At 42.1% G+C, this 24706-nt stretch overlaps 1 protein-coding gene across 2 annotated transcripts in view; it reads right to left on the bottom strand.

Annotated features, from left to right (window-relative positions):
• The window catches only part of CPS1 (carbamoyl-phosphate synthase 1), a 131074-nt gene that overhangs the window by 31414 nt on the left and 74954 nt on the right, over window positions 1-24706 (bottom strand). For both annotated transcript variants that reach the window (XM_077272240.1, XM_077272239.1), the window contains exons 25-28: window positions 12839-13020; window positions 6793-6987; window positions 6603-6670; window positions 6446-6521 (exon numbers count right to left, since the gene is read on the bottom strand). In XM_077272240.1, the coding sequence (XP_077128355.1) occupies window positions 6446-6521; window positions 6603-6670; window positions 6793-6987; window positions 12839-13020 (521 nt within the window). The remainder of the gene's footprint in view (window positions 1-6445; window positions 6522-6602; window positions 6671-6792; window positions 6988-12838; window positions 13021-24706) is intronic.

Here is a 24706-nt window from a genome sequence, read left to right as displayed (position 1 = left end):
CAGTTAATTTTGAGTGCAGCCATTGATCTATTTGCTATTTTATTAAATATATATATTATTTTTTGTATACTTTATTTATGTATACATTTTATTTTATATATATATATATATATATATATATATATATATATATATGTGTGTGTGTGTGTGTGTGTGTGTGTGTGTGTGTGTGTGTGTGTGTGTGTGTGTGTGTGTGTGTGTATATACATGGATACTAGAGTTGAGCGACTTTTACTTTTTTCGGATCGAGTCGGGTTTCACAAAACCCGACTTTGTCAAAAGTCGGGTAGGGTGAAATCGGCCGATTATTGCGAAAAGTCGGGGGCCAACTGAAACACGAAACCCAATGCAAGTCAATGGGGAATTAAAGACGGCAGTGAGTGGAGGACAGGAAAACACCTACAGTGCCCATTTTAATGCCAAAAACATCAATTCTTATTACTTAAGCTAGTCAATCTTAATTTACTTTATAATAATAGTTAGGCATTGAAAACAGGGGGTCATTTGGCTAAAGTTGTGGAGGGGAAGGGCTGGCTCAAGATTTTTGTGGGCCCAGGAAACGCAGAATACGTCACGGCAGTGGAGCAGCGAGAGGTAAGTATTTCAACTTTGCAAGTGCTGAGATCCTGAGCAAGCAGGGGGGGCCCACTCGTTGGCACTAGCACAGGGCCCCTCATAGTACGGCGGTGTGTTTGACATCGGGTGGCGCCTCCCACTGGCAGAGACACTTTTGCGTTCTATGAGCGGCCCTGTGCCAGTGACGTCGCCAAAGAGTATGCCCCCACCTGATGAAGGAACCTGCACTTTCATCTGCACCTTCCTCTTTGTCCCCGTGTAAGGTGGTATAGTATGCGGGAAGGGTAACTTGACTTTCAGCAGGGTCAGATTCTGGCTGTGTAGAGTGCAAGGAGAATGTAGTGGTCTGGGTCAATGTGCCAGCAGACTCATCTTGAAGTGGCTGGGCAATGGGCAGGATGAGGAGGAAACACAGATATAGTTTTTCAGGAAGAAACTGAGTATTATCTGACAGAATTGCAGGGGTGTCAATACTTTTGGCCACAACTATATATGCCACAAATGTTCGATAGAATGATAGAAGTCCAACTCTCAGAACTACATCTATCTCGAGAACAGATGTGGGACTCTCCATCCATTTCTATTGGAGCTTTTGAAAAGTCCCAAGCATACGTAGAAGTCAGAAATAAAATTAATGTTTAATAAAAGTAAATCATATATAATTTCATTTTATGTATATATAGATGTATGTATGTATGTACATACATACATACATACATATATATATATATATATATATATATATATATATATATATATATATATATATATATATACACTCACTGGCCACTTTATTAGGTACACCTGTCCAACTTCTTGTTAACACTTAATTTCTAATCAGCCAATCACATGGCGGCAACTCAGTGCATTTAGGCATGTAGACATGGTCAAGACAATCTCCTGCAGTTCAAACCGAGCATCAGTATGGGGAAGAAAGGTGATTTGAGTGCCTTTGAACGTGGCATGGTTGTTGGTGCCAGAAGGGCTGGTCTGAGTATTTCAGAAACTGCTGATCTACTGGGATTTTCACGCACAACCATCTCTAGGGTTTACAGAGAATGGTCCGAAAAAGAAAAAAAATCCAGTGAGCGGCAGTTCTGTGGGCGGAAATGCCTTGTTGATGCCAGAGGTCAGAGGAGAATGGGCAGACTGGTTCGAGCTGATAGAAAGGCAACAGTGACTCAAATCGCCACCCGTTACAACCAAGGTAGGCCTAAGAGCATCTCTGAACGCACAGTGCGTCGAACTTTGAGGCAGATGGGCTACAGCAGCAGAAGACCACACCGGGTACCACTCCTTTCAGCTAAGAACAGGAAACTGAGGCTACAATTTGTACAAGCTCATCGAAATTGGACAGTAGAAGATTGGAAAAATGTTGCTTGGTCTGATGAGTCTCGATTTCTGCTGCGACATTCGGATGGTAGGGTCAGAATTTGGCGTAAACAACATGAAAGCATGGATCCATCCTGCCTTGTATGGAGCATCTTTGGGATGTGCAGCCGACAAATCTGCGGCAACTGTGTGATGCCATCATGTCAATATGGACCAAAATCTCTGAGGAATGCTTCCAGCACCTTGTTGAATCTATGCCACGAAGAATTGAGGCAGTTCTGAAGGCAAAAGGGGGTCCAACCCGTTACTAGCATGGTGTACCTAATAAAGTGGCCGGTGAGTGTATATATATATATACAGTGGGGCAAAAAAGTATTTAGTCAGTCAGCAATAGTGCAAGTTCCACCACTTAAAAAGATGAGAGGCGTCTGTAATTTACATCATAGGTAGACCTCAACTATGGGAGACAAACTGAGAAAAAAAAATCCAGAAAATCACATTGTCTGTTTTTTTATCATTTTAATTGCATATTATGGTGGAAAATAAGTATTTGGTCAGAAACAAAATTTCATCTCAATACTTTGTAATATATCCTTTGTTGGCAATGACAGAGGTCAAACGTTTTCTGTAAGTCTTCACAAGGTTGCCACACACTGTTGTTGGTATGTTGGCCCATTCCTCCATGCAGATCTCCTCTAGAGCAGTGATGTTTTTGGCTTTTTTCTCGGCAACACAGACTTTCAACTCCCTCCAAAGGTTTTCTATAGGGTTGAGATCTGGAGACTGGCTAGGCCACTCCAGGACCTTGAAATGCTTCTTACGAAGCCACTCCTTCGTTGCCCTGGCGGTGTGCTTTGGATCATTGTCATGTTGAAAGACCCAGCCACGTTTCATCTTCAATGCCCTTGCTGATGGAAGGAGGTTTGCACTCAAAATCTCACGATACATGGCCCCATTCATTCTTTCATGTACCCGGATCAGTCGTCCTGGCCCCTTTGCAGAGAAACAGCCCCAAAGCATGATGTTTCCACCACCATGCTTTACAGTAGGTATGGTGTTTGATGGATGCAACTCAGTATTCTTTTTCCTCCAAACACGACAAGTTGTGTTTCTACCAAACAGTTCCAGTTTGGTTTCATCAGACCATAGGACATTCTCCCAAAACTCCTCTGGATCATCCAAATGCTCTCTAGCAAACTTCAGACGGGCCCGGACATGTACTGGCTTAAGCAGTGGGACACGCCTGGCACTGCAGGATCTGAGTCCATGGTGGCGTAGTGTGTTACTTATGGTAGGCCTTGTTACATTGGTCCCAGCTCTCTGCAGTTCATTCACTAGGTCCCCCCACGTGGTTCTGGGATTTTTGCTCACCGTTCTTGTGATCCTTCTGACCCCACGGGGTGGGATTTTGCATGGAGCCCCAGATCGAGGGAGATTATCAGTGGTCTTGAATGTCTTCCATTTTCTAATTATTGCTCCCACTGTTGATTTCTTCACTCCAAGCTGGTTGGCTATTGCTGATTCAGTCTTCCCAGCCTGGTGCAGGGCTACAATTTTGTTTCTGGTGTCCTTTGACAGCTCTTTGGTCTTCACCATAGTGGAGTTTGGAGTCAGACTGTTTGAGGGTGTGCACAGGTGTCTTTTTATACTGATAACAAGTTTAAACAGGTGCCATTACTACAGGTAATGAGTGGAGGAAAGAGGAGACTCTTAAAGAAGAAGTTACAGGTCTGTGAGAGCCAGAAATCTTGATTGTTTGTTTCTGACCAAATACTTATTTTCCACCATAATATGCAAATAAAATGATTAAAAAAACAGACAATGTGATTTTCTGGATTTTTTTTTCTCAGTTTGTCTCCCATAGTTGAGGTCTACCTATGATGTAAATTACAGACGCCTCTCATCTTTTTAAGTGGTGGAACTTGCACTATTGCTGACTGACTAAATACTTTTTTGCCCCACTGTATATATATATATATATATATACAGTGGTGTTCAAAAGTCCTGCATAGGCATCGGATAAATTGATTTTTCAAGTTTTAAACGTTTTCTGTCGAATATCTTCGATGCTAATATGACATATTATATATGGTTTTGTTCAGAATACAATTTTGCATTCTCTCCCTGTAATATTTTTAGCTTTTGAAGCAGTTTTGCCTGAAATTATTGCAACAATATGGGAATTGAAAGCACAACTATATATTGTACAGCTTCAGATCCAAAATTAGCCAATCACAGATGAGGTTCTTGTGACCAATCATAACCTGGATATGGCAGCCAATCACATTGCATTACATTGCATCACATCTGCTGCTTTGTTTGTTTGTTTTATCTGTTGGTCTATCTAGTGAATCATACTGTAGAGTTTTATGATGGGAGCCTTCAGATTTTTGTCAGCGGAGGATCGTGTGCGAGTTGTGGTGCTACATGAAGAGGGTTATACTGGCCCCCAGATCGCAAGGAAGGTCGGCTGTAATCAGAGTATAGTCGTAAGAATTTTGCAGAAACATAAGCAGCTTGGAATTACCCAGGACAGGCCCAGATCTGGTCGGCCCAGAAAGTCAACTAAAAGGGAGGATAGAGTACTGATAAGAACATCCCTTGCCAATCGAAAGCTCACCTCTCCTCAGCTTCTGCGAGAATGGCAAGAAAAGTGCAATATTGAGGTAGCAACATCAACTGTTAGGAAGAGATGTTTGATAGCAGGATTGAAAGGGTGCAAGGCCCGAAAGAAGCCATTGATGACAGCCATACAAAGACAAAGGAGAAAACTGTGGGCATTGAAATATTTAAAATGGAGGAAGGAGGAGTGGGAAAAAGTGCTAATTAGTGATGAAAGCACTTTTTGCATTTTAGGAAATGATGGCAAGTCTTATGTGAGAAGGTTCCCACATGAAGAGTACAAGCCAGAGTGTTTGAGCTTCTCTGTGAAACATGTAATGAAAGTAATGGTCTGGGGCTGTATGGCAGCCAATGGTGTTGGAAGAACAAGGTGGCTACTATTGACTGGCCAGCTCAGTCCCCGGACCTCAATCCAATTGAAAATTTGTGGCACAAGGTATCATTAGCGATATCTAGAAAACAGCCAAGGACCAAGAGTGAGTTGATTGAGGCTCTGATACAGGCCTGGAACCACATCATCACTCGTGAACATCTCCAGAAGCTTGTTCACTCAATGCCACAGAGATGCAAGCTGGTGCTCAAGAGCAAAGGCTGGCCAATAAAGTATTAGAAGCTTAAGATGCACTCAAAAGGCCCTTTTCAGGACTCTGAATTAAATAAAACATAACAAATCTTAAAAAGTAAAATTTAAGTCTGTGTGAACTTGCATTGGAAGTTAATGAACTTAGAAACCTGTTCACCATTCTACACACTGCACTGGTGTAGGTATGGTTATGCTGTAAAAAAAATTATCAAAAATGCGCATGCCATAACAATTTATACACTTGGGACATTCAAAAATGAGAATGGCATACAATGAGGGATTACAAAAACATATATGTTCCACCAGTTTCACTGAAGAGCTGCAGAAGTATGAAACATATAGTTTTCTTCACGCCTATGCAGGACTTTTGAACACCACTGTATATATATATATATATATATATATATATATATATATATATATATATATATATATATATATATATGTATATATATATATATATATATATATATATATATAAATATATTAAATATATCATATATATCAAATAAAATTCTACAATGTATATATTTTTCAAAGCTTCAATACAAATGGATGGAGAATCCCACATCTGTTTTCGAGATAGATGTGGTTCTGAGAGGTTGGACTTCTATCATTCTACCGAACATTTATGACACACACTGTCGATAAGGGTACCGTCACACAGTGCCATTTTCATCGCTACGACGGCACGATTCGTGACGTTCTAGCGATATCGTTACGATATCGTTGTGTCTGACACGCTACTGCGATCCGGATCCCCGCTGAGAATCGTACGTCGTAGCAGATCGTTTGAAACTTTCTTTCGTCGTCTAGTGTCCCGCTGTGGCGGCATGTTTGCATCGTTTGACACAGGTTGTATACGATGTGCGCACAGTAACCAACGGCTTCTACATCGCAAATACGTCATGAAATTATCGCTCCAGTGCCGTGTATTGCAACGTGCGACCGCAGTATACGACGCTGGAGCGATAATCATACGACGCTGCAACGTCACGAATCGTGCCGTCGTAGCGATGAAAATGGCACTGTGTGACGGTACCCTAAGACCCAAATATCCAAGATAGGATAATGGATTCAACATTTAAAATAGCCAATTAACAGGCTAAGAAAAGATTATAGACACTAATTTCAGTCTTTTGTTCCTCTTAAATAAATGCAGGCTTGGCAGAGCTTTGAGCAGTCTACGTGCCATTCCTTGCACAGTATATTACAGCAATGCTTCTAGGGGAAAATATCTGTGATGTCCCAGACAGAAAGACGGAACTCTCCATAAGAAATCAGTGTCAGGCAGACAAATGTACAGGACTGACTGTATCAGAGGAATCTTACCTGTGACACACGAGTGGCCTCAGCTAGGAAGTTCTTCAGTTCTTCATCTCCATATACCACATTCATTGCTGAACCACTAGAAGCCCAAGAGAAATATACATTAAAGTGCTTCACTATAGCAGAAAAACTACACAGTATTTCAGGATTACAAGGTTACCTGAGCACGTAGGAAGGACGCAGTAAGCATGGGTAACCAACGGTCTTTGTAAACTGCAGAGCATCGTCCTATGATGGCAAAATAATTATTGAATCATGAATATTACAGGATTAATTTCACAAAAGTATTAGCTCTTACGAACCTTAATAATTAGTCAATCTGTACAATATATTAGAAATATGGTGGTTACCAGAGAATTAACAGCTTTCCATGGTGCCTGGGCAATCTTGAGCTCGTCCAGGACAGCAGAAAATATGGAACGATCTTCAGCCCGATCAATCTGCAGTGGGCTGGTGCCCATGATCTTCACTCCATTCTTGTGTAAAGGTACTGCCAAATTATTGGGGATCTGCCCTCCTACTGAGATGATGCAGCCATCACATTGCTAAATATAAAGAAAATAACCATTTGTCATGTATCCTTTTAAACGTTTTTAACATATACACACAACGACTTTTACACCATTTAAATGCTTGATAAAGGTTAAAGTATAGCTGAAATGTTGCATTTTGGATTTGGCATATAGTGTTTGAAACGTTCTTTTGGATCACTGCTTCCAATTTTATTTTTGAATCCATATTTGTGTGTACTGGGACTGAGTTCACCAGGTATTGTGCACCCGCTCACCATTTGATACTGAGAGTGCTGTTCAATAGTGATGAGCGAGTATACTTGTTGCTCGGGTGATCTCCGAATATTTGTTAGTGCTCGGAGATTTAGTTTTCGTCACCTCGGCTGCATGATTTACAGCTGAGAGACAGCTTGAATACATGGGATTCCCTAGCAACTAGGCAACCCCCACATGTACTTAGGCTGGGTAGTAGCCGTAAATCATGCTTCTGCATCAACAAAAACTAAATCTCCGAGCAGTTATAAATACTGGGAGACCACCCGAGCAATGAGTATACTCGCTCATCACTACTGCTCGACCAATTGCTATATCTACATTAAAATGCTCCTGTCATCGATGGACAGCGGGTGGCATCTAAATGGTTAATAGCAGCAAATGTATCTCAATGTTAGAGACATGTCAGCTATGACTCCTAGTGGGCATATGTGCCATACAGCCCTCAGTGACTGTAATAAAAATGTATGTCACAGTACATTACATTGTTAAAGAGGTTGTCCACTACTGAACATCCTTTTTAAGAATGTGCAGATTTATGGAGCTGGTTTCTAGTTTTGTATTTATGTTATGATCTTGGTTCTGATACTGAATTTATGTACTGAGCTTTGTTCTGGTAAGGTCTCTTTCACACTTCAGTCTTTTGGTGTCAGTTTGAATCCGCCGTTTTCGTCAAATACCGGATCCGCCATTTTTTGGGGGCGGATCCGCTATTTTCCCATAGACTTGCATTAGCGACGGATTGTGGCGGATGGTCGTCCATTCCATCCGCCATGTGACAGATCCGTCGAGATTTGGCGGACGTCATCTAGACACTGACGGACATTATAACGTTGTTTGTCTGCGCCGAAATGGCAGTTCGCAACGGATCCATCACGTCCGCCATTCCATAGAATGGTCGCCTATGGGCGATGGATCCGTCGCGACCGTCATTTGGCGGATCCGTCGCCCCAATCCGCTTTTTCAATTGCGCATGCTCCAAAAAGTAGATACTTTTCCCAGACAACCCCCAAGTAACGGATCCGTCAAAAAAACGGATCCGTTAGAACCGTTTTCTCAACAATTGTGACGGATCCGTCGATCTGTCACTATATCGGAGCAGACTGACGCCAAACAACTGAAGTGTGAAAGAAGCCTTATATGTTTATACATTTATATTATGAGCTTGGTTCTTGTACTATATGTGTGCTATGAGCTTATATTATGCATGCTATGAGCTTATATTATGAGCTTAGTTCTTGTACTATATGTATGTTAAGAGCTTGGTTCTTGCACTATATTTATGCTATTAGCTTGGTTTTGGTACTATAGTTATGTTTTTGATTCAAGCACTCTAATATTATGTGCTTGATTCTGGTACTATATTTATGTTTGGAGCTTGGTTCTAGCACTGTATTCACGTTATATGCTTAATTCTGATGCTCCTTTTATGTTATGAGCGTGATCCTGGTATTATATTTATGCACTGAGCTTGGTTCTATTTTTATGTACCCATCTTATGTTCTGTATTTATGTTATGAACTAGATTCTGGTGCACCTTCTATGTTATGAGCTTGGTTCAGATGCTGTATTTACGTCATAAACTTGGTTCCAGAGATGTATTAACATTTTTAGCTTGGTTCTAGTGCTCTATTTGTGGTATGACTTGGATACTGGATCAGTTCATAAGAATTTTCAGAAGAGAAGAAATAATGACCACATGCATAAGCCATCAGACAAGCTAACTGACATAATTCTATGTGAATTATATTCTGCAGCTGGCTATGTATTGTGATACATAGAAGCAGCAAAAGTCAAAATAAGCTATATTTTAATAAATCCATATGGAAAAATACTTTTCAGCCAAAAATGCATTTAATTAAAACAAAAAGCCCCATAGGTATCCATAATCAGGGCCGGACTGACCATCGGGCAGTTCTGGCAAATGCCAGAAGGGCCAGTGGCAGTCGTGGGCCGCTCGCCAGCGCTGACTCCCCCCCCCCCGACTCCCCCCCCCCCGCCGCCGCTGACTCACCCCCCGCCAGCATCGCCGCATTCAACTATACCGGCGTCTAAGACGCCGGTACAGTTCAATGCAATGATGGAGGAGAGAGCGTCCGCTGTCGCTCCCTCTCCCATCATTCCCCGCTCTGCCTAGCGCTGACACTGCGGGTGCACGATGACGTCATATCATCGCGCACCTGCTGTGTGACCGGGCAGACTGCAGCTGCTGAGACCGGAGCCAGGAGCAGCGCTGGGCATGAGGAGAGGTGAGTGTTTTTTTTTTGTTTTTTTTTTAATATATCACTGAGTGATAACTGGATTGTGGGGCTATTGGGGGGGTTGCATTACATTCTATGGGGGCTGTGCTGTATTACATTCTATGGGGGCTGGCTGTATTACATTCTATGGGGGCTGTGCTGCATTACATTCTATGGGGGGCTGGCTGCATTACATTCTATGGGGGCTGTGCTGTATTACATTCTATGGGGGCTGTGCTGCATTACATTCTATGGGGGCTGTGCTGCATTACATTCTATGGGGGGCTGGCTGCATTACATTCTATGGGGGCTGTGCTGTATTACATTCTATGGGGGCTGTGCTGTATTACATTCTATGGGGGCTGTGCTGCATTACATTCTATGGGGGGCTGGCTGCATTACATTCTATGGGGGCTGTGCTACATTACATTCTATGGGGGCTGTGCTGCATTACATTCTATGGGGGCTGTGCTGCATTACATTCTATGGGGGCTGTGCTGTATTACATTCTATGGGGGCTGGCTGCATTACATTCTATGGGGGCTGGCTGCATTACATTCTATGGGGGCTGGCTGCATTACATTCTATGGGTGGCTGGCTGCATTACATTCTATGGGGGCTTTGCTGTATTCCATTCTAAGGGGGCTGGCTGAATTACATTCTATGGGGGCTTGCTGCATTACATTCTATGGGGGCTGGCTGCATTACATTCTATGGGGGCTGTTCTGCATTACATTCTATGGGTGGCTGGCTGCATTACATTCTATGGGGGCTGGCTGCATTGCATTCTATGGGTGGCTGGCTGCATTACATTCTATGGGGGCTGGCTGCATTACATTCTATGGGGAGGGCGGTTTTACATTCTATGGGGTGCTGTATTATATTCTATGGAGGGGCTACATTATATTCTATGGGGGCTGCATTATGCTCTATGAGGGGGCTATTATATATTATTTATGCAGGGGCTGCATTATACTATATGAGGGGACTGCATTATATTCTCTGGGGGTTACATTATGCTCTGGGGGCTACAATATATTTTGTGGGGTGGCTGCATTATACTCTGGGGTGGCATCATTATACTATATATGGGCTGCATTATACTGTATCGAGGACTATGGGGAATACATTATACTATATGAAGAACTATGGGGTGCATTATACTATGGGAAGTGACTTGTACTACATGGATGACAATGGCGGGGCATTATACTATATGGAGCACTATAAGGAATGTATTATACTATTTGGAGGACTGAGGAATGTATTATACTATTTGGAGGACTGAGGAGTGTATTATACTATATGGAGGAATTGCAGTGTATTTTAATATATGGAGGTCTATGAGGAGTGTATTATACTATATGGAGGACTATATGGAGTGTATAATACTATATGGAGGTCTATGAGGAGTGTATTATACTATATGGAGGACTATATGGAGTGTATAATACTATATGGAGGACTGAGGAGTGTATTATACTATATGGAGGACTGAGGAGTGTATTATACTATATGGAGGACTGAGGTGCATATTATAATATATGGAGGACTATGGGGTATATTATACTAAACAAGCAAAATGCTGCCTATTCATCGAGTGATTGGATTGTTTATGTGGGAACAGAAATCCTTGTTCTCAGCAGCACATCACCAGTGTAAACTGTAGTTGTGCTGCTGAAAACATGATACTGTATGGGGACAGATTGATCTAATTGTGATTGTTCTGTTCCCTTCATTCTTTCTCAGTTGGTGTAAAGAGGCCGGGAAACAAGTGAACGACTTCACTATTGTCAATCACACTCGTTTAGTGGCCTGAGATTAGCGCATGTAAATACAGCAGAAATGCTTCGCAGGGAGACCAGGCAAGGATGATGACAGTTGTAGTTAGCACCCGGCGCCTAGGAATAGCGCTAACTCTACGGCTTTTCCCAGCTGCCAGAGCATTTAATTCTGGTATGTGTAATGATTTTTAGGGTTGATGTCAGCTGCGTAATGTCGGCTGCTATCAATCCCTAGTGTAAGTAATGGAGAGGTGTCTATCAGACACCCCCACTACTAGCCCAGACCAGGCGAGACCCAGCAACTCTGAAGAGCGGTGACGGTAGTAACAATACCGCTCTTCACAGTCGCCGAGCTCAGCACAAGACCCGGAATATCTGAAGAGCGGTGACGTTACTGATGTCACCGCTCTTCAGAGTCACCGGGTCTCGTGCTGGGCAGCGGAACCAAAAGTGGCTGTAGGCAAAGTTTATGGAGCATCCGAATGAGGTTCCATAGCCTTTGGTCATCTCATCCCTTCATTATCTACAAGATCCAGTTATGTAGGTAAAGTAGCGGCTTTTCTTGGTACTGCAACTAAAAGCAATAAATAGGACCGAGCTCTAATGCTGGATACAGCTGTGATTATATGTTATATAGTCGTAGTCGTATTACACTCCCCTCACTTCTTGTAACCTACAAGTGTACAAAGATATTATACAGTCACCATGTGACAAGTGGGCCTGTGTACCTTCAAATGCCAGGGCTGAATTTTAGTCCCAGTCCGGCCCTGTCCATAATACTATGTTGAGATTTTAAGTATGCAAAAAAGTCTTAGCTTTGATGTTTTGCATGCAATACATAACTTTTATCCACTTGTCTTGGTGCACAGGCTATATGAATGGGCTACACACACTTATGGATGTGCTCATATCTGTGTAATAATAGGTAATAGGTAGTGATGAGCGAGTGTGCTCGTTACTTGAGTTTTCCAAACATGCTCGGGTGTTCTCCGAGTATCTTGGGCGTGCTCGGAGATTATGTTTGAGTCGCCGCAGGTTCATGCTTTGCGGCTGCTAGACAGCCTTAATAAATGTGGGGGTTGCCTGTTTGTTAGGGAATCCCCACATGCATTCAGGCTGTGTAGCAGCCGCATATCATGCAGCTGCGGGGACTCAAACTTAATCTACAAGCGTGCCCAAGATACTTGTAGAACACCCGAGCATGCTCGTAAAATTCGAGTAACGAGCACACTCGCTCATCACTAGTAATAGGTTAAATTATCAATGCAAGTCTAGTAGGATGATATGCATATGTTATTATATCAAAAGTGTGGCAAATAAGTTTTTAACTTCTAGACTGGGAAGGCAGAGAAGTTTGGATAATGCATTAAATATTATGGTTATGTACAAGTACATAGATATATATTTGCTGACATTTAAAAGTGGTCTTATTCTGCTTAAAGTTATATAATTTTATTTTTTCAACTTTGAACTGTAAACACAAACTACAGATATAATTACCCTAACCTAGTTATTATGACATTACAGTTTCCAGAAATCTGAGGCTACGTCATACATTTTCAACACAACAGAAGCTGGATCACTCACTTCTTGTTGGAAAACATCCAAAATTCTTTCCTGTGACAGCTCCTCAAAGTAAAGTTTGTCACATTCATCAAAATCTGTGCTGACGGTCTCAGGGTTGCAGTTCACTACCACAGTCTTCTTGCCAACCTCGCGTAAGGAACGGATGCTGGAAACTGCACACCAGTCAAACTCAACACTGCTGCCTAAATAATAGAGAATACGAGTGTAAATGAAGAAATCGAACAAATAGAAGAAAATATATTGGTTTAAGCATTTGCAAATATTCTGCGGTTTTCACTATCAGACTGCAAGGTGACTCTTGTAACGGTGCTATAATTTACGTGGCTGGTAAGGTGGTGATATTAACAGAATGGAAATTTCAAAGTAGAGGTCAAGAAGTAACGTCCATTATTCAGGCTAACATTTCGTTCTTACAATGGATATAGATATAGTACCCAAACAAGATTAGGATCAGCAGAGTTGGTTTCCAGTTACATGATGGGCCCAATTATAGAAGGTGCTCCAGTGTAGCTACAAGATGGCAGAGAAGCAGTCACTCCAAACCCACTCTTGCGATGAGGCCCACTTTCAGCTTTATTGGTGTCCACGGGACACCGGTGTTATTAATTCCTGAGCTCTGTAAGCTGCAGGCCACTTTAGGCCTGAGGTCCTCAAGACAGAGTGGTTATACAAAAAGTCAGTGTCTTGCCAAAGGTGGCACTAAGACATAACCGCACATGCTACCCGTGCTCGGATGCAGATTGTGCAGAAGAGGACTGCTGCGAGGTCGGAGAATCAAAGTTAGGTGAGTATATATTTTATTATTCTCCTATGAGGCCTTACTACTTGTAATAAAGAACTAATTAAGAGGGAACTTTGGGCAGTGTTATCATAGAATAAGGGGGAGACCTTGGCATTATTAATATTGATTAAAGTGGCGATTATTACTATTCATTAAGGGCGCACTGGGGGCATTTTCATTTATTAAGGGGGTAGATTATCATCTGATAAGGAGTCACTCTGTGTATTGTTGGGCATTAGTACATATTATTAAGTGGGCATTATTACTTTTCCAGGTGGCAAAGCAACAACAGGCTCAGAAGAAAGTGGGTATCATAAGGATGGGGAAATGTGAGAAGGGACATCAAGGCAGTTTGGGCAAGATGGAAAAGACAGAAAAATTGTACTCATCAGAAAGGACATCAACATTAAGTCACACATATCTGACCTGTAATCAACTATAGGGTCTGCAGAGCTGGTGTCTAACACTATACGGTCACTGAAGAGTATAGTCTATTTTATATGTAACAGCTTTGTCATCTGCTGAGACTCCCCATGCGCTACCCAGGTTGAGGGCCTACTTGGAAGTATTCTCCCTTCTCCCCAGCTACACCTCTATTCAGGGCCCCAAGAACTTTGAGCTATACTTATTAGATAGACTTAATATTAAAATATGTAAATTTCCCACTATAAAGAATTCGGTTTATCTTAACTGAAAGGGTTAATCTGCCCAAATGCTACCACCACCTGTGCATGCAGAGTTGGTATATTTAGCCAGATGTCTGTTCATAACTGTATCTTACCAGCTCTGGAAATCTGTCTCATTAAAGGTTGAGGAGCCCTAGACAATTATCCATATAAATGGGAAATAAAACCCAAGGAGGGAAGCCGTTCATGAATCAGTAAGGTTAAAACTCTTTTATCTGCTAGCACAGATTAGTCTAGTGTGAGAGCTCTCTCTCTCTTATTAAAAGTTAATGACATTTTTTTTTTCCTGGAATCCTTAGAATGTTTTGCATTATAATGTATTTCTTTTGAACCTACATTGCGGGCATTAGATATATTATCATACAAAACCCGTGGAAGCGCTTTCGTAGGCGCGAAACGGCCATCGTCACATCCTGCTCACCTCCTTTTCTGTTTCACCATCCCGGGCCGTGAACATGATGGCTTTGTTTTAATGCTTTAATAAAGAAATCGAACCACACATGGACCGATGAGTGTTGCCGCATTGTTTTGTTTTTTTCTGTTGGTTGCATATCTTATTCATGCAGGCACCTCTACCTGGACATCAGGCTCCTGTGTGACACGCACTGGACGGACCGCAGTTGGTCTCGGATCGTGGACAGCTGTGCGGCTTTACTTTTTCTATTATAAATGACTATGTTGTAGACCCCATGGCTTAACTATATCACCACTTTTCAAATAAATGATTTCCTATATTTTCTCACTTCAAAGCAGTAACACACTTAGGGAAGGGTTGGTGTTGCCCAATGTGGTCCTAAAAACTTCTCCAAGAACATAGGGGATGATAACCGTAATCAGTTTGTGCCAGAACTGCTTGAAATGTTGCAAACACATTTTTACGCCAGCTCGTGGTATGGCCAACCCTGTTACAATAAATTCATCATAATTAACGCCACAAAAGTGAGCTGGCAGACATGATGCCGGCACACTACAACTGAAAGATGTGCCAAATTCATTAAGATGGACACACGTGCTATTGACTCTGGTGCATCTTACTTCATTGCACCCAGTATCAAAACTAACGTACCAAAATGCCAGTCTTAATGACTCATGCCCTTTATATGTGTAGTAAGAAATACAGTACTCCTAGGTTTCCTTTTCGAGTGCCCACATAGGGTTTAACCCTTAGTGTCCAGTAATGAAAAATATTGAGATCTGTAAGTCCAGAATAAAGCGAATGAGGATACATTTTATTTAATACATGTGGTCCATCTTGGGTACTGACCGAAATGTCACGTTAATCTACCAAGATGGATCACATGTATTAAATAACATTTCTCCTAATTTGCTGTATTCTGGATGCCCGCTCTCTATACACTATGTTCCAAATTATTATGCAAATTATATTTTTTCTCAGATTTTCCTAAATGGTCGGTGCAAATGACAGTCAGTCTAATAAAAGTCATCACCCGTCAGAGTATACATCGAATTTTATTGACGAAACCTCCCAATGATAACAGTATAATCTCCAAAATGGATAAAACCCCACAATGCACTGTTCCAAATTATTAGGCACAGTAGAATTTCTAAACATTTGATATGTTTTAAAGAACTGAAAATGCTCATTTGTGGAATTTGCAGCATTAGGAGGTCACATTCACTGAACAAAAATCTATTTAACTCCAAAACATCCTAACAGACCAAGTTACATGTTAATATAGGACCCCTTCTTTGATTTCACCTTCACAATTCTTGCATCCATTGAACTTCTGAGTTTTTGGAGAGTTTCTGCTTGTATTTCTTTGCATGAAGTCAGAATAGCCTCCCAGAGCTGCTGTTTTGATGTGAACAGCCTCCCACCCTCATAGATCTTATAGATCTTTGGCTTGATGATACTCCAAAGGTTCTCTATAGGGTTGAGGGCAGGGGAAGATGGTGGCCACACCATGAGTTTATCTCCTTTTATGCCCATAGCAGCCAATGACTCAGAGGTATTATTTGCAGCATGAAATGGTGCATTGTCAGCATGAAGATGATTTTGCTCCTCAAGGCACGTTTCTGCTTTTTATACCATGGAAGAAAGTTGTTAGTCAGAAACTCTATATACTTTGCAGAGATCATTTTCACATCTTCAGGAACTTTAAAGGGCCCTACCAGCTGTTTCCCCATGATTCCGTGCCAAAACATGACTCCTCCACATCCTTGCTGACGTTGCAGCCTTGTTGGGACATGTGTTGTGAATTCTGCTCTTGGGCTCCCTCCGGTGGTTGTAAGTGGTAGCGCTGCTGTCTCTGAGTCGCAGCATTTGTCAGGTGTGTTCACTTTTTGCAATTCTGACTGGGCTATTTAGTCTTGCTTGACCCTTTAGTCAGTGCCAGTTGTCCATTGTTCCTGGATGATTCACATCCTTTCCTGGTCTCTCCTGCTTTGCTGTTCATTTCAACAAAGATAAGTTCTGGCCTTGATTTTTGCTGTCCACATGCTGTGGCCTTATTGTTCAGTTCTTTTTCATGTTTTTGTCTTGTCCAGCTTGGTCTGTATAAGGATTTGTTTAGCCAAGCTGGCATCTCTGGAGATGCAGATATACCCTCCATATCTTTAGTTAGCTGTGGAGATTTTGTATTTTCTGTGGTGGATATTTTCTAGTGTTTTAATACTGACCGCATAGTACTCTGTCCTATCTTTTCTATTTAGCTAGAAGTGGCCTCCTTTGCTAAATTCTCATTTCAGTCTGTGTATGTTTTTTCCCTCTCCTCTCACAGTCAATATTTGTGGGGGGCTGTCTATCCTTTGGGGATTTTCTGTGAGGCAAGATAGTTTTCCCTTTTCTATCTCTAGGGGTAATTAGTCCTCCGGCTGTGTCGAGATGTCCAGGGAGTGTTAGGTACATTCCACGGCTACTTCTAGTTGCGGTTTTAAGTTCAGGGTCTGCGGTCAGTACAGGTACCACCTTCTCCAGAGTACGTCTCATGCTGCTCTTAGGCCACCAGATCATAACAGTACAACTGGCCAACAATGAGTTAACCGCATCTCAGAAGAAGGGAAGGAAAGTGCTGAGCCATTTTTTTTTCTGTAGTCTGTTGTGGGTTTTTTTTTCTTCCCTCTTTACCTCTGGGTGGCTCAGGAGTTCGGCGCTGGTATGGATGTTCAGGGATTGGCTTCTCGTGTGGATCAACTTGCTGCTAGAGTACAGGGTATTTCCGATTATATCGTTCAGACTCCGGTTTTAGAGCCTAGAATTCCAACTCCTGATTTGTTTTTTGGGGACAGGTCCAAATTTCTGAGCTTTAAAAATAACTGTAAACTGTTTTTTGCTCTGAAACCCCGTTCCTCTGGTGATCCCATCCAGCAGGTTAAAATTGTTATATCTCTCTGCGTGGTGACCCCCAGGATTGGGCATTTGCCCTGGAACCTGGGAATCCGGCATTGCTGAATGTAGAGACCTTTTTTCAGGCGCTTGGGTTATTGTATGATGAACCTAATTCAGTGGATCATGCTGAGAAGACCTTGTTGGCCCTGTGTCAGGGTCAAGAAGCGGCAGAATCATATTGCCAGAAGTTTAGAAGATGGTCTGTACTGACTAAATGGAATGAGCATGCCTTGGCGGCAATTTTCAGAAAGGGTCTTTCTGAATCCGTTAAAGATGTTATGGTGGGGTTCCCCACGCCTGCTGGTCTGAGTGATTCTATGTCTCTGGCCATTCAGATTGATCGGCGCTTGCGCGAGCGCAGAGTTGTGCACACTATGGCATTGTCTTCCGAGCGGAGTCCTGAGCCTATGCAGTGTGATAGGATTGTGTCTAGAGCTGAACGACAAGGATTCAGACATCAGAATAGGTTGTGTTTTTACTGCGGCGATTCTGCTCATGTTATTTCTGATTGCCCTAAGCGTACAAAGAGAATCGCTAGTTCTGTTACCATCAGTACTGTACAACCTAAATTTCTGTTATCTGTGACCCTGATCTGCTCATTATCGTCATTTTCGGTCATGGCATTTGTGGATTCAGGCGCCGCTCTAAACTTAATGGACTTAGAATTTGCCAGACGTTGTGGTTTCCCCTTGCAGCCTTTGCAGAGTCCTATTCCTTTGAGGGGCATTGATGCTACACCGTTGGCTAAAAATAAACCTCAGTTTTGGACACAGCTGACCATGTGCATGGCGCCAGCCCATCAGGAAGATTGTCGTTTTCTGGTGTTGCATAATTTGCATGATGCTATTGTGCTGGGTTTCCCATGGTTACAGGTGCATAACCCGGTATTAGATTGGAAATCTATGTCTGTGACTAGTTGGGGTTGTCAGGGGGTTCATGGTGACGTTCCTTTGATGTCATTTGCCTCCTCTCCCTCTTCTGAAATTCCTGCGTTTTTGTCAGATTTCCAGGATGTATTCAATGAGCCCAAGTATAGTTCCCTTCCACCGCATAGGGACTGTGATTGTGCTATTGACTTGATTCCAGGCTGTAAGTTCCCTAAGGACCGACTTTTCAACCTGTCTGTGCCAGAACACACCGCCATGCGGAGCTATGTTAAGGAGTCCTTGGAGAAGGGGCATATTCGGCCATCTTCTTCACCATTGGGAGCAGGTTTTTTTTTTTGTTGCCAAAAAAGATGGCTCCTTGAGACCCTGTATTGATTATCGCCTCTTGAATAAGATCACGGTCAAATTCCAATACCCTTTGCCTTTGCTTTCTGATCTGTTTGCTAGGATTAAGGGGGCTAGTTGGTTTACTAACATTGACCTTCGAGGGGCATATAATCTTGTTCGTATTAAGCAAAGTGACGAATGGAAAACTGCGTTTAATACGCCCGAAGGCCATTTTGAATACCTTGTGATGCCATTCGGACTCTCTAATGCTCCATCTGTGTTTCAGTCCTTCATGCATGATATATTTCGGAATTATCTTGATAAATTCATGATTGTATATTTGGATGATATTTTGATTTTTTCAGATGACTGGGAGTCTCATGTGAAACAAGTCAGGATGGTATTTCAGATCCTTCGTGATAATGCCTTGTTTGTGAAGGGGTCTAAGTGCCTCTTTGGAGTACAGAAGATTTCTTTTTTGGGCTTCATTTTTTCTCCCTCATCTATAGAAATGGATCCGGTTAAGGTTCAGGCCATTCATGATTGGATCCAGCCCACATCCGTGAAGAGCCTTCAGAAATTTTTGGGCTTTGCTAATTTTTATCGCCGTTTCATTGCCAACTTCTCCAGTGTGGTTAAACCCCTGACCGATTTGACGAAGAAAGGCGCTGATGTGAAGAATTGGTCCTCTGCGGCTGTTTCTGCCTTTCAGGAGCTTAAACGCCAATTTACTTCTGCCCCTGTGTTGCGTCAGCCGGATATTTCTCTTCCTTTTCAGGTTGAGGTTGACGCTTCTGAGATTGGGGCAGGGGCCGTTTTGTCTCAGAGGAATTCTGATGGTTCCTTAATGAAACCGTGTGCCTTCTTTTCTCGAAAGTTTTCGCCTGCGGAAAGCAATTATGATATCGGCAATCGTGAGTTGTTGGCTATGAAGTGGGCATTTAAGGAGTGGCGATATTGGCTTGAGGGGGCCAAGCACCGTATTGTGGTCTTGACCGATCATAAGAATCTGATTTATCTCGAGTCTGCCAAGCGGCTAAATCCTAGACAGGCCCGATGGTCCCTGTTTTTCTCCCATTTTGATTTTGTGGTCTCGTATCTTCCGGGTTCTAAGAATGTTAAGGCTGATGCCCTCTCTAGGAGCTTTTTGCCTGATTCTCCTGGGGTCCTTGAGTCGGTCGACATTCTGAAGGAAGGGGTGATTCTTTCTGCCATCTCCCCTGATTTACGACGGGTTCTTCAGGAATTTCAGGCTGATAAACCTGACCGCTGTCCAGTGGGGAAATTGTTTGTTCCTGACAGATGGACTAGTAAAGTGATTTCGGAGGTTCATTGTTCTGTGTTGGCTGGTCATCCGGGGATTTTTGGTACCAGAGATTTGGTTGGTAGGTCCTTTTGGTGGCCTTCTTTGTCACGGGATGTGCGTTCTTTTGTGCAGTCCTGTGGGACTTGTGCGCGGGCCAAGCCTTGCTGTTCCCGCGCTAGTGGGTTGCTTTTGCCTTTGCTGGTCCCTGAGAGGCCTTGGATGCATATTTCTATGGATTTTATTTCGGATCTTCCGGTTTCCCAGAGGATGTCAGTTATCTGGGTGGTTTGTGACCGGTTTTCTAAGATGGTTCATTTGGTACCTTTGCCTAAGTTGCCTTCCTCTTCTGATTTGGTTCCGTTGTTTTTTCAGCATGTGGTTCGTTTGCATGGCATTCCGGAGAATATTGTGTCCGATAGAGGTTCCCAGTTTGTTTCTAGGTTTTGGCGGGCCTTTTGTGCTAGGCTGGGCATTGATTTGTCTTTTTCTTCCGCATTTCATCCTCAGACAAATGGCCAAACCGAGCGAACTAATCAGACTTTGGAAACTTATTTGAGATGCTTTGTGTCTGCTGATCAGGATGATTGGGTGGCTTTCTTGCCATTGGCCAAGTTTGCCCTTAATAATCAGGCTAGTTCTGCTACCTTCGTTTCACCCTTCTTTTGTAACTCTGGTTTTCATCCTCGTTTTTCTTCGGGGCAGGTTGAGCCTTCTGATTGTCCTGGGGTGGACTCTGGTTGACAGGCTGCAGCAAATTTGGGCTCATGTTGTTGACAATTTGGTGTTGTCTCAGGAGGGGGCTCAGCGTTTTGCTAACCGTCGTCGGTGTGTTGGTTCCCGGCTTCGGGTTGGGGATTTGGTCTGGTTGTCTTCCCGTCATGTTCCTATGAAGGTTTCTTCCCCTAAGTTTAAGCCTCGGTTTATTGGCCCTTATAGGATTTCTGAGATTATCAATCCAGTGTATTTTCGTTTGGCCCTTCCAGCCTCTTTTTCCATCTATAATGTTTTTCATAGATCTTTGTTGCGGAAATATGTGGTGCCCGTTGTTCCCTCTGTTGATCCTCCTGCCCCGGTGTTGATTGATGGGGAGTTGGAGTATGTGGTTGAGAAGATTTTGGATTCTCGTTTTTTGAGGCGGAAGCTTCAGTATCTTGTCAAATGGAAGGGTTATGGCCAGGAGGATAATTCTTGGGTTGTTGCCTCCAATGTTCATGCTGAGGATTTGGTTCATGCCTTTCATTTGGCTCATCCGGATCGGCTTGGGGGCTCTGGTGAGGGTTCGGTGACCCCTCCTCAAGGGGGGGGTACTGTTGTGAATTCTGCTCTTGGGCTCCCTTCGGTGGTTGTAAGTGGTAGCGCTGCTGTCTCTGAGTCGCAGCATTTGTCAGGTGTGTTCACTTTTTGCAATTCTGACTGGGCTATTTAGTCTTGCTTGACCCTTTAGTCAGTGCCAGTTGTCCATTGTTCCTGGAGGATTCACATCCTTTCCGGGTCTCTCCTGCTTTGCTGTTCATTTCAACAAAGATAAGTTCTGGCCTTGATTTTTGCTGTCCACATGCTGTGGCCTTATTGTTCAGTTCTTTTTCATTTTTTTGTCTTGTCCAGCTTGGTCTGTATAAGGATTTGTTTAGCCAAGCTGGTATCTCTGGAGATGCAGATATACCCTCCATATCTTTAGTTAGCTGTGGAGATTTTGTATTTTCTGTGGTGGATATTTTCTAGTGTTTTAATACTGACCGCATAGTACTCTGTCCTATCTTTTCTATTTAGCTAGAAGTGGCCTCCTTTGCTAAATTCTCATTTCAGTCTGTGTATGTTTTTTCCCTCTCCTCTCACAGTCAATATTTGTGGGGGGCTGTCTATCCTTTGGGGATTTTCTGTGAGGCAAGATAGTTTTCCCTTTTCTATCTCTAGGGGTAATTAGTCCTCCGGCTGTGTCGAGATGTCCAGGGAGTGTTAGGTACATTCCACGGCTACTTCTAGTTGCGGTGTTAAGTTCAGGGTCTGCGGTCAGTACAGGTACCACCTTCTCCAGAGTACGTCTCGTGCTGCTCTTAGGCCACCAGATCATAGCAGACATGGTGGCCATCCACCAATCATCCACTACTCCATCCATCTGGACCATCCAGGGTTGCTCGACACTCATCAGTAAACAAGACTGTTTGAAAATTAGTCTAAATGTATGTCTGGGCCCACTGCAACCGTTTCTGCTTGTGAACACTGTTTAGGGGTGGCCGAATAGTAGGTTTATGCACCACAGCAAGCCTTTGAAGGATCCTACATCTTGAGGTTCGAGGGACTCCAGAGGCATCAGCGTCTTCAAATATCTGATTGCTGGTTTGTAATGGCTTTTTAGCAGCTACTCTCTTTATCCGATGAACTTGCCAGGCTGAAACCTTCCTCATTATGCCTTTTTCAGCACGAACATGACTGTGCTCAGATTCAGCCACAAATCTCTTAACAGTAAGATGATCACGCTTACATTTTCAAGAAATATCTAATGTTTTCATCCCTTGACCAAGGCATTGCACTATTTGATGCTTTTCGGCAGCAGAGAGATCCTTTTTCTTTCCCATGTTACTTGAAAACTGTGGTCTGCTTAATAATGTGGAACATCATTTTTAAGTAGTTTTCCTTTAATTAGAATCACCTGGAAAACTAATTATCACATGTGTTTAAGATTGATTTTAGTGATCCATTGAGCCCTGAGACACAGTGCCATCCATGAGTTTATTTGAAAAACAAAACAATTAAATCGTTTTGACACTTAAATCCAATTTGCATAATAACTTGGAACACAGTGTATTTTTCAACCCCTTTATAGTTCCTAGTTCTCAGATATCAGAACCATTATTTCCATTGCTATATTTTAAAAAAAGGAATAACTTTGGGTTAGCTTAGTGAGTACACTAGTGAGTACACTTCAGCATAAAAGTCTTATAATAATCTTGTTCTGTTAAGGCTACGTTCACACATTGAGCTTTTGCTGCATTTTTTCTTTGCAGGCAAAACCTTCTCTCTTGGCAGTAAAGAAGCTGCTTACAAAAAACAGGTTTTGCTGCTTTTTTGCTGAGTTTTTTTTTTTTGCTGTGACTTATGTGTCATTTGTTTAATAATGGATGTTTTATTCACCAAAAAAGCATCAAAGCATCAAAAATGCATCATTGCGTATTTTTGAAGTTTCTCATTGCTTTCTATGGTGAAAAATGTTGCAAAAACAATTAAAGAATTGACATGCCTCAGTTTTCAAAAACGCAGCAGTTTTCCAATTCAGTGAGAAAAAGAAACAAGCGTGTGCATGAGATTTCTGAAATCCCATAGCTTTTACTAGTACTGTAAAAAGCAACTTTTAATTTGCTTAAAAAAATGCAGCAAAAAAAGTTGCAAAAATGCAACATATGAACATAGCCTAATGGCATTAATATCCTCCTATAATATAAAAAGCCAGTATGCTCCATCAGTCACTATGAATATAGCTTTACACCCTTGAGATTAAGGCCACGTTCACATGTTCATTATATGGTGAGTATTTTACATCATTATTTGTAAGCCTAAAGAAGGAGTGGGTGAAAAATACAGAAGTGGTGACGTGTTTCTATTATACTTTTCCTTTTTTGGTTTTGGCTTACAAATAGTGATGTAAAATACTGACCAAATACTGAACATGTGAACATGGCCTTACACCCCTGCTCCTCAGCTAACTACCAGATTATGCTATGGTAAAGATGTCTACGGCTAGTCACAAATAGATGGTGACATTCATCGCAGGATTTTTTTAATTTATGCATTACAACATATATCATAAATTTTATATATTTTATATGTGACTCTAATGACTGATCTCAAATCAATTTGGTTTACTGCATCATACCTCCAATACTTACAGAATACGAAAAAAAATAGGAACTTTCCATCGCTAATTCCTAAATCACAAATAAATCCAATCCAGAACGCCCATATTTCAAAATGGCCTTCTTTTTTTACAAAGCCTATCAATTTCTTCATTTAATTTTCTAAATAGAGTTGTGGAAATCCAGAGGGTACTGAAAGTGCTCTACTATGTGGACTTTCATATTTGATTATTATAAAGGAATTGATTCTATGTATTTTGTTGTAAGGTTAGGTGCAGACGACCACATATTCTCTCATCCGATAGAATCGGATCGATTATGCTATTCACACTTTGATCAGAGTGTGATCATAGTGTGATCGTAATGGGATCCGATTTTTTTGGAGGAAGAGAAGATGGAGAAAAAAAACTCTCCATCTTCTCCATTGTGTTAGTCTGTGGAAATGAGACTGCACTCAGATGTCAACCGAGTACAGTCTGATAGTTTCCAAATTCTCATTGACTTGTACGACATAGAATAGCATTGTTCTGAAAGCGATTCAATGCTTTTTCCAATCCCTCTTGGACCAAAAATACAGCCGTGTGCACAAGCCCTAAGATTTAGGGTGACTTCCTATGCAGCTTCAGTTTGGTGTAGTTTTCAAACTGATTGCTAATCGCAGTTTCATAAGTAAATAGCAGT

This window comes from Ranitomeya variabilis, chromosome 7 (assembly GCF_051348905.1).
Source record: "Ranitomeya variabilis isolate aRanVar5 chromosome 7, aRanVar5.hap1, whole genome shotgun sequence".
In the NCBI taxonomy this organism is placed as follows: domain Eukaryota; kingdom Metazoa; phylum Chordata; class Amphibia; order Anura; family Dendrobatidae; genus Ranitomeya; species Ranitomeya variabilis.
The sequence above is the reverse complement of the archived record's forward strand: the minus strand, read 5'-3'. Positions and strand labels throughout refer to the sequence as shown.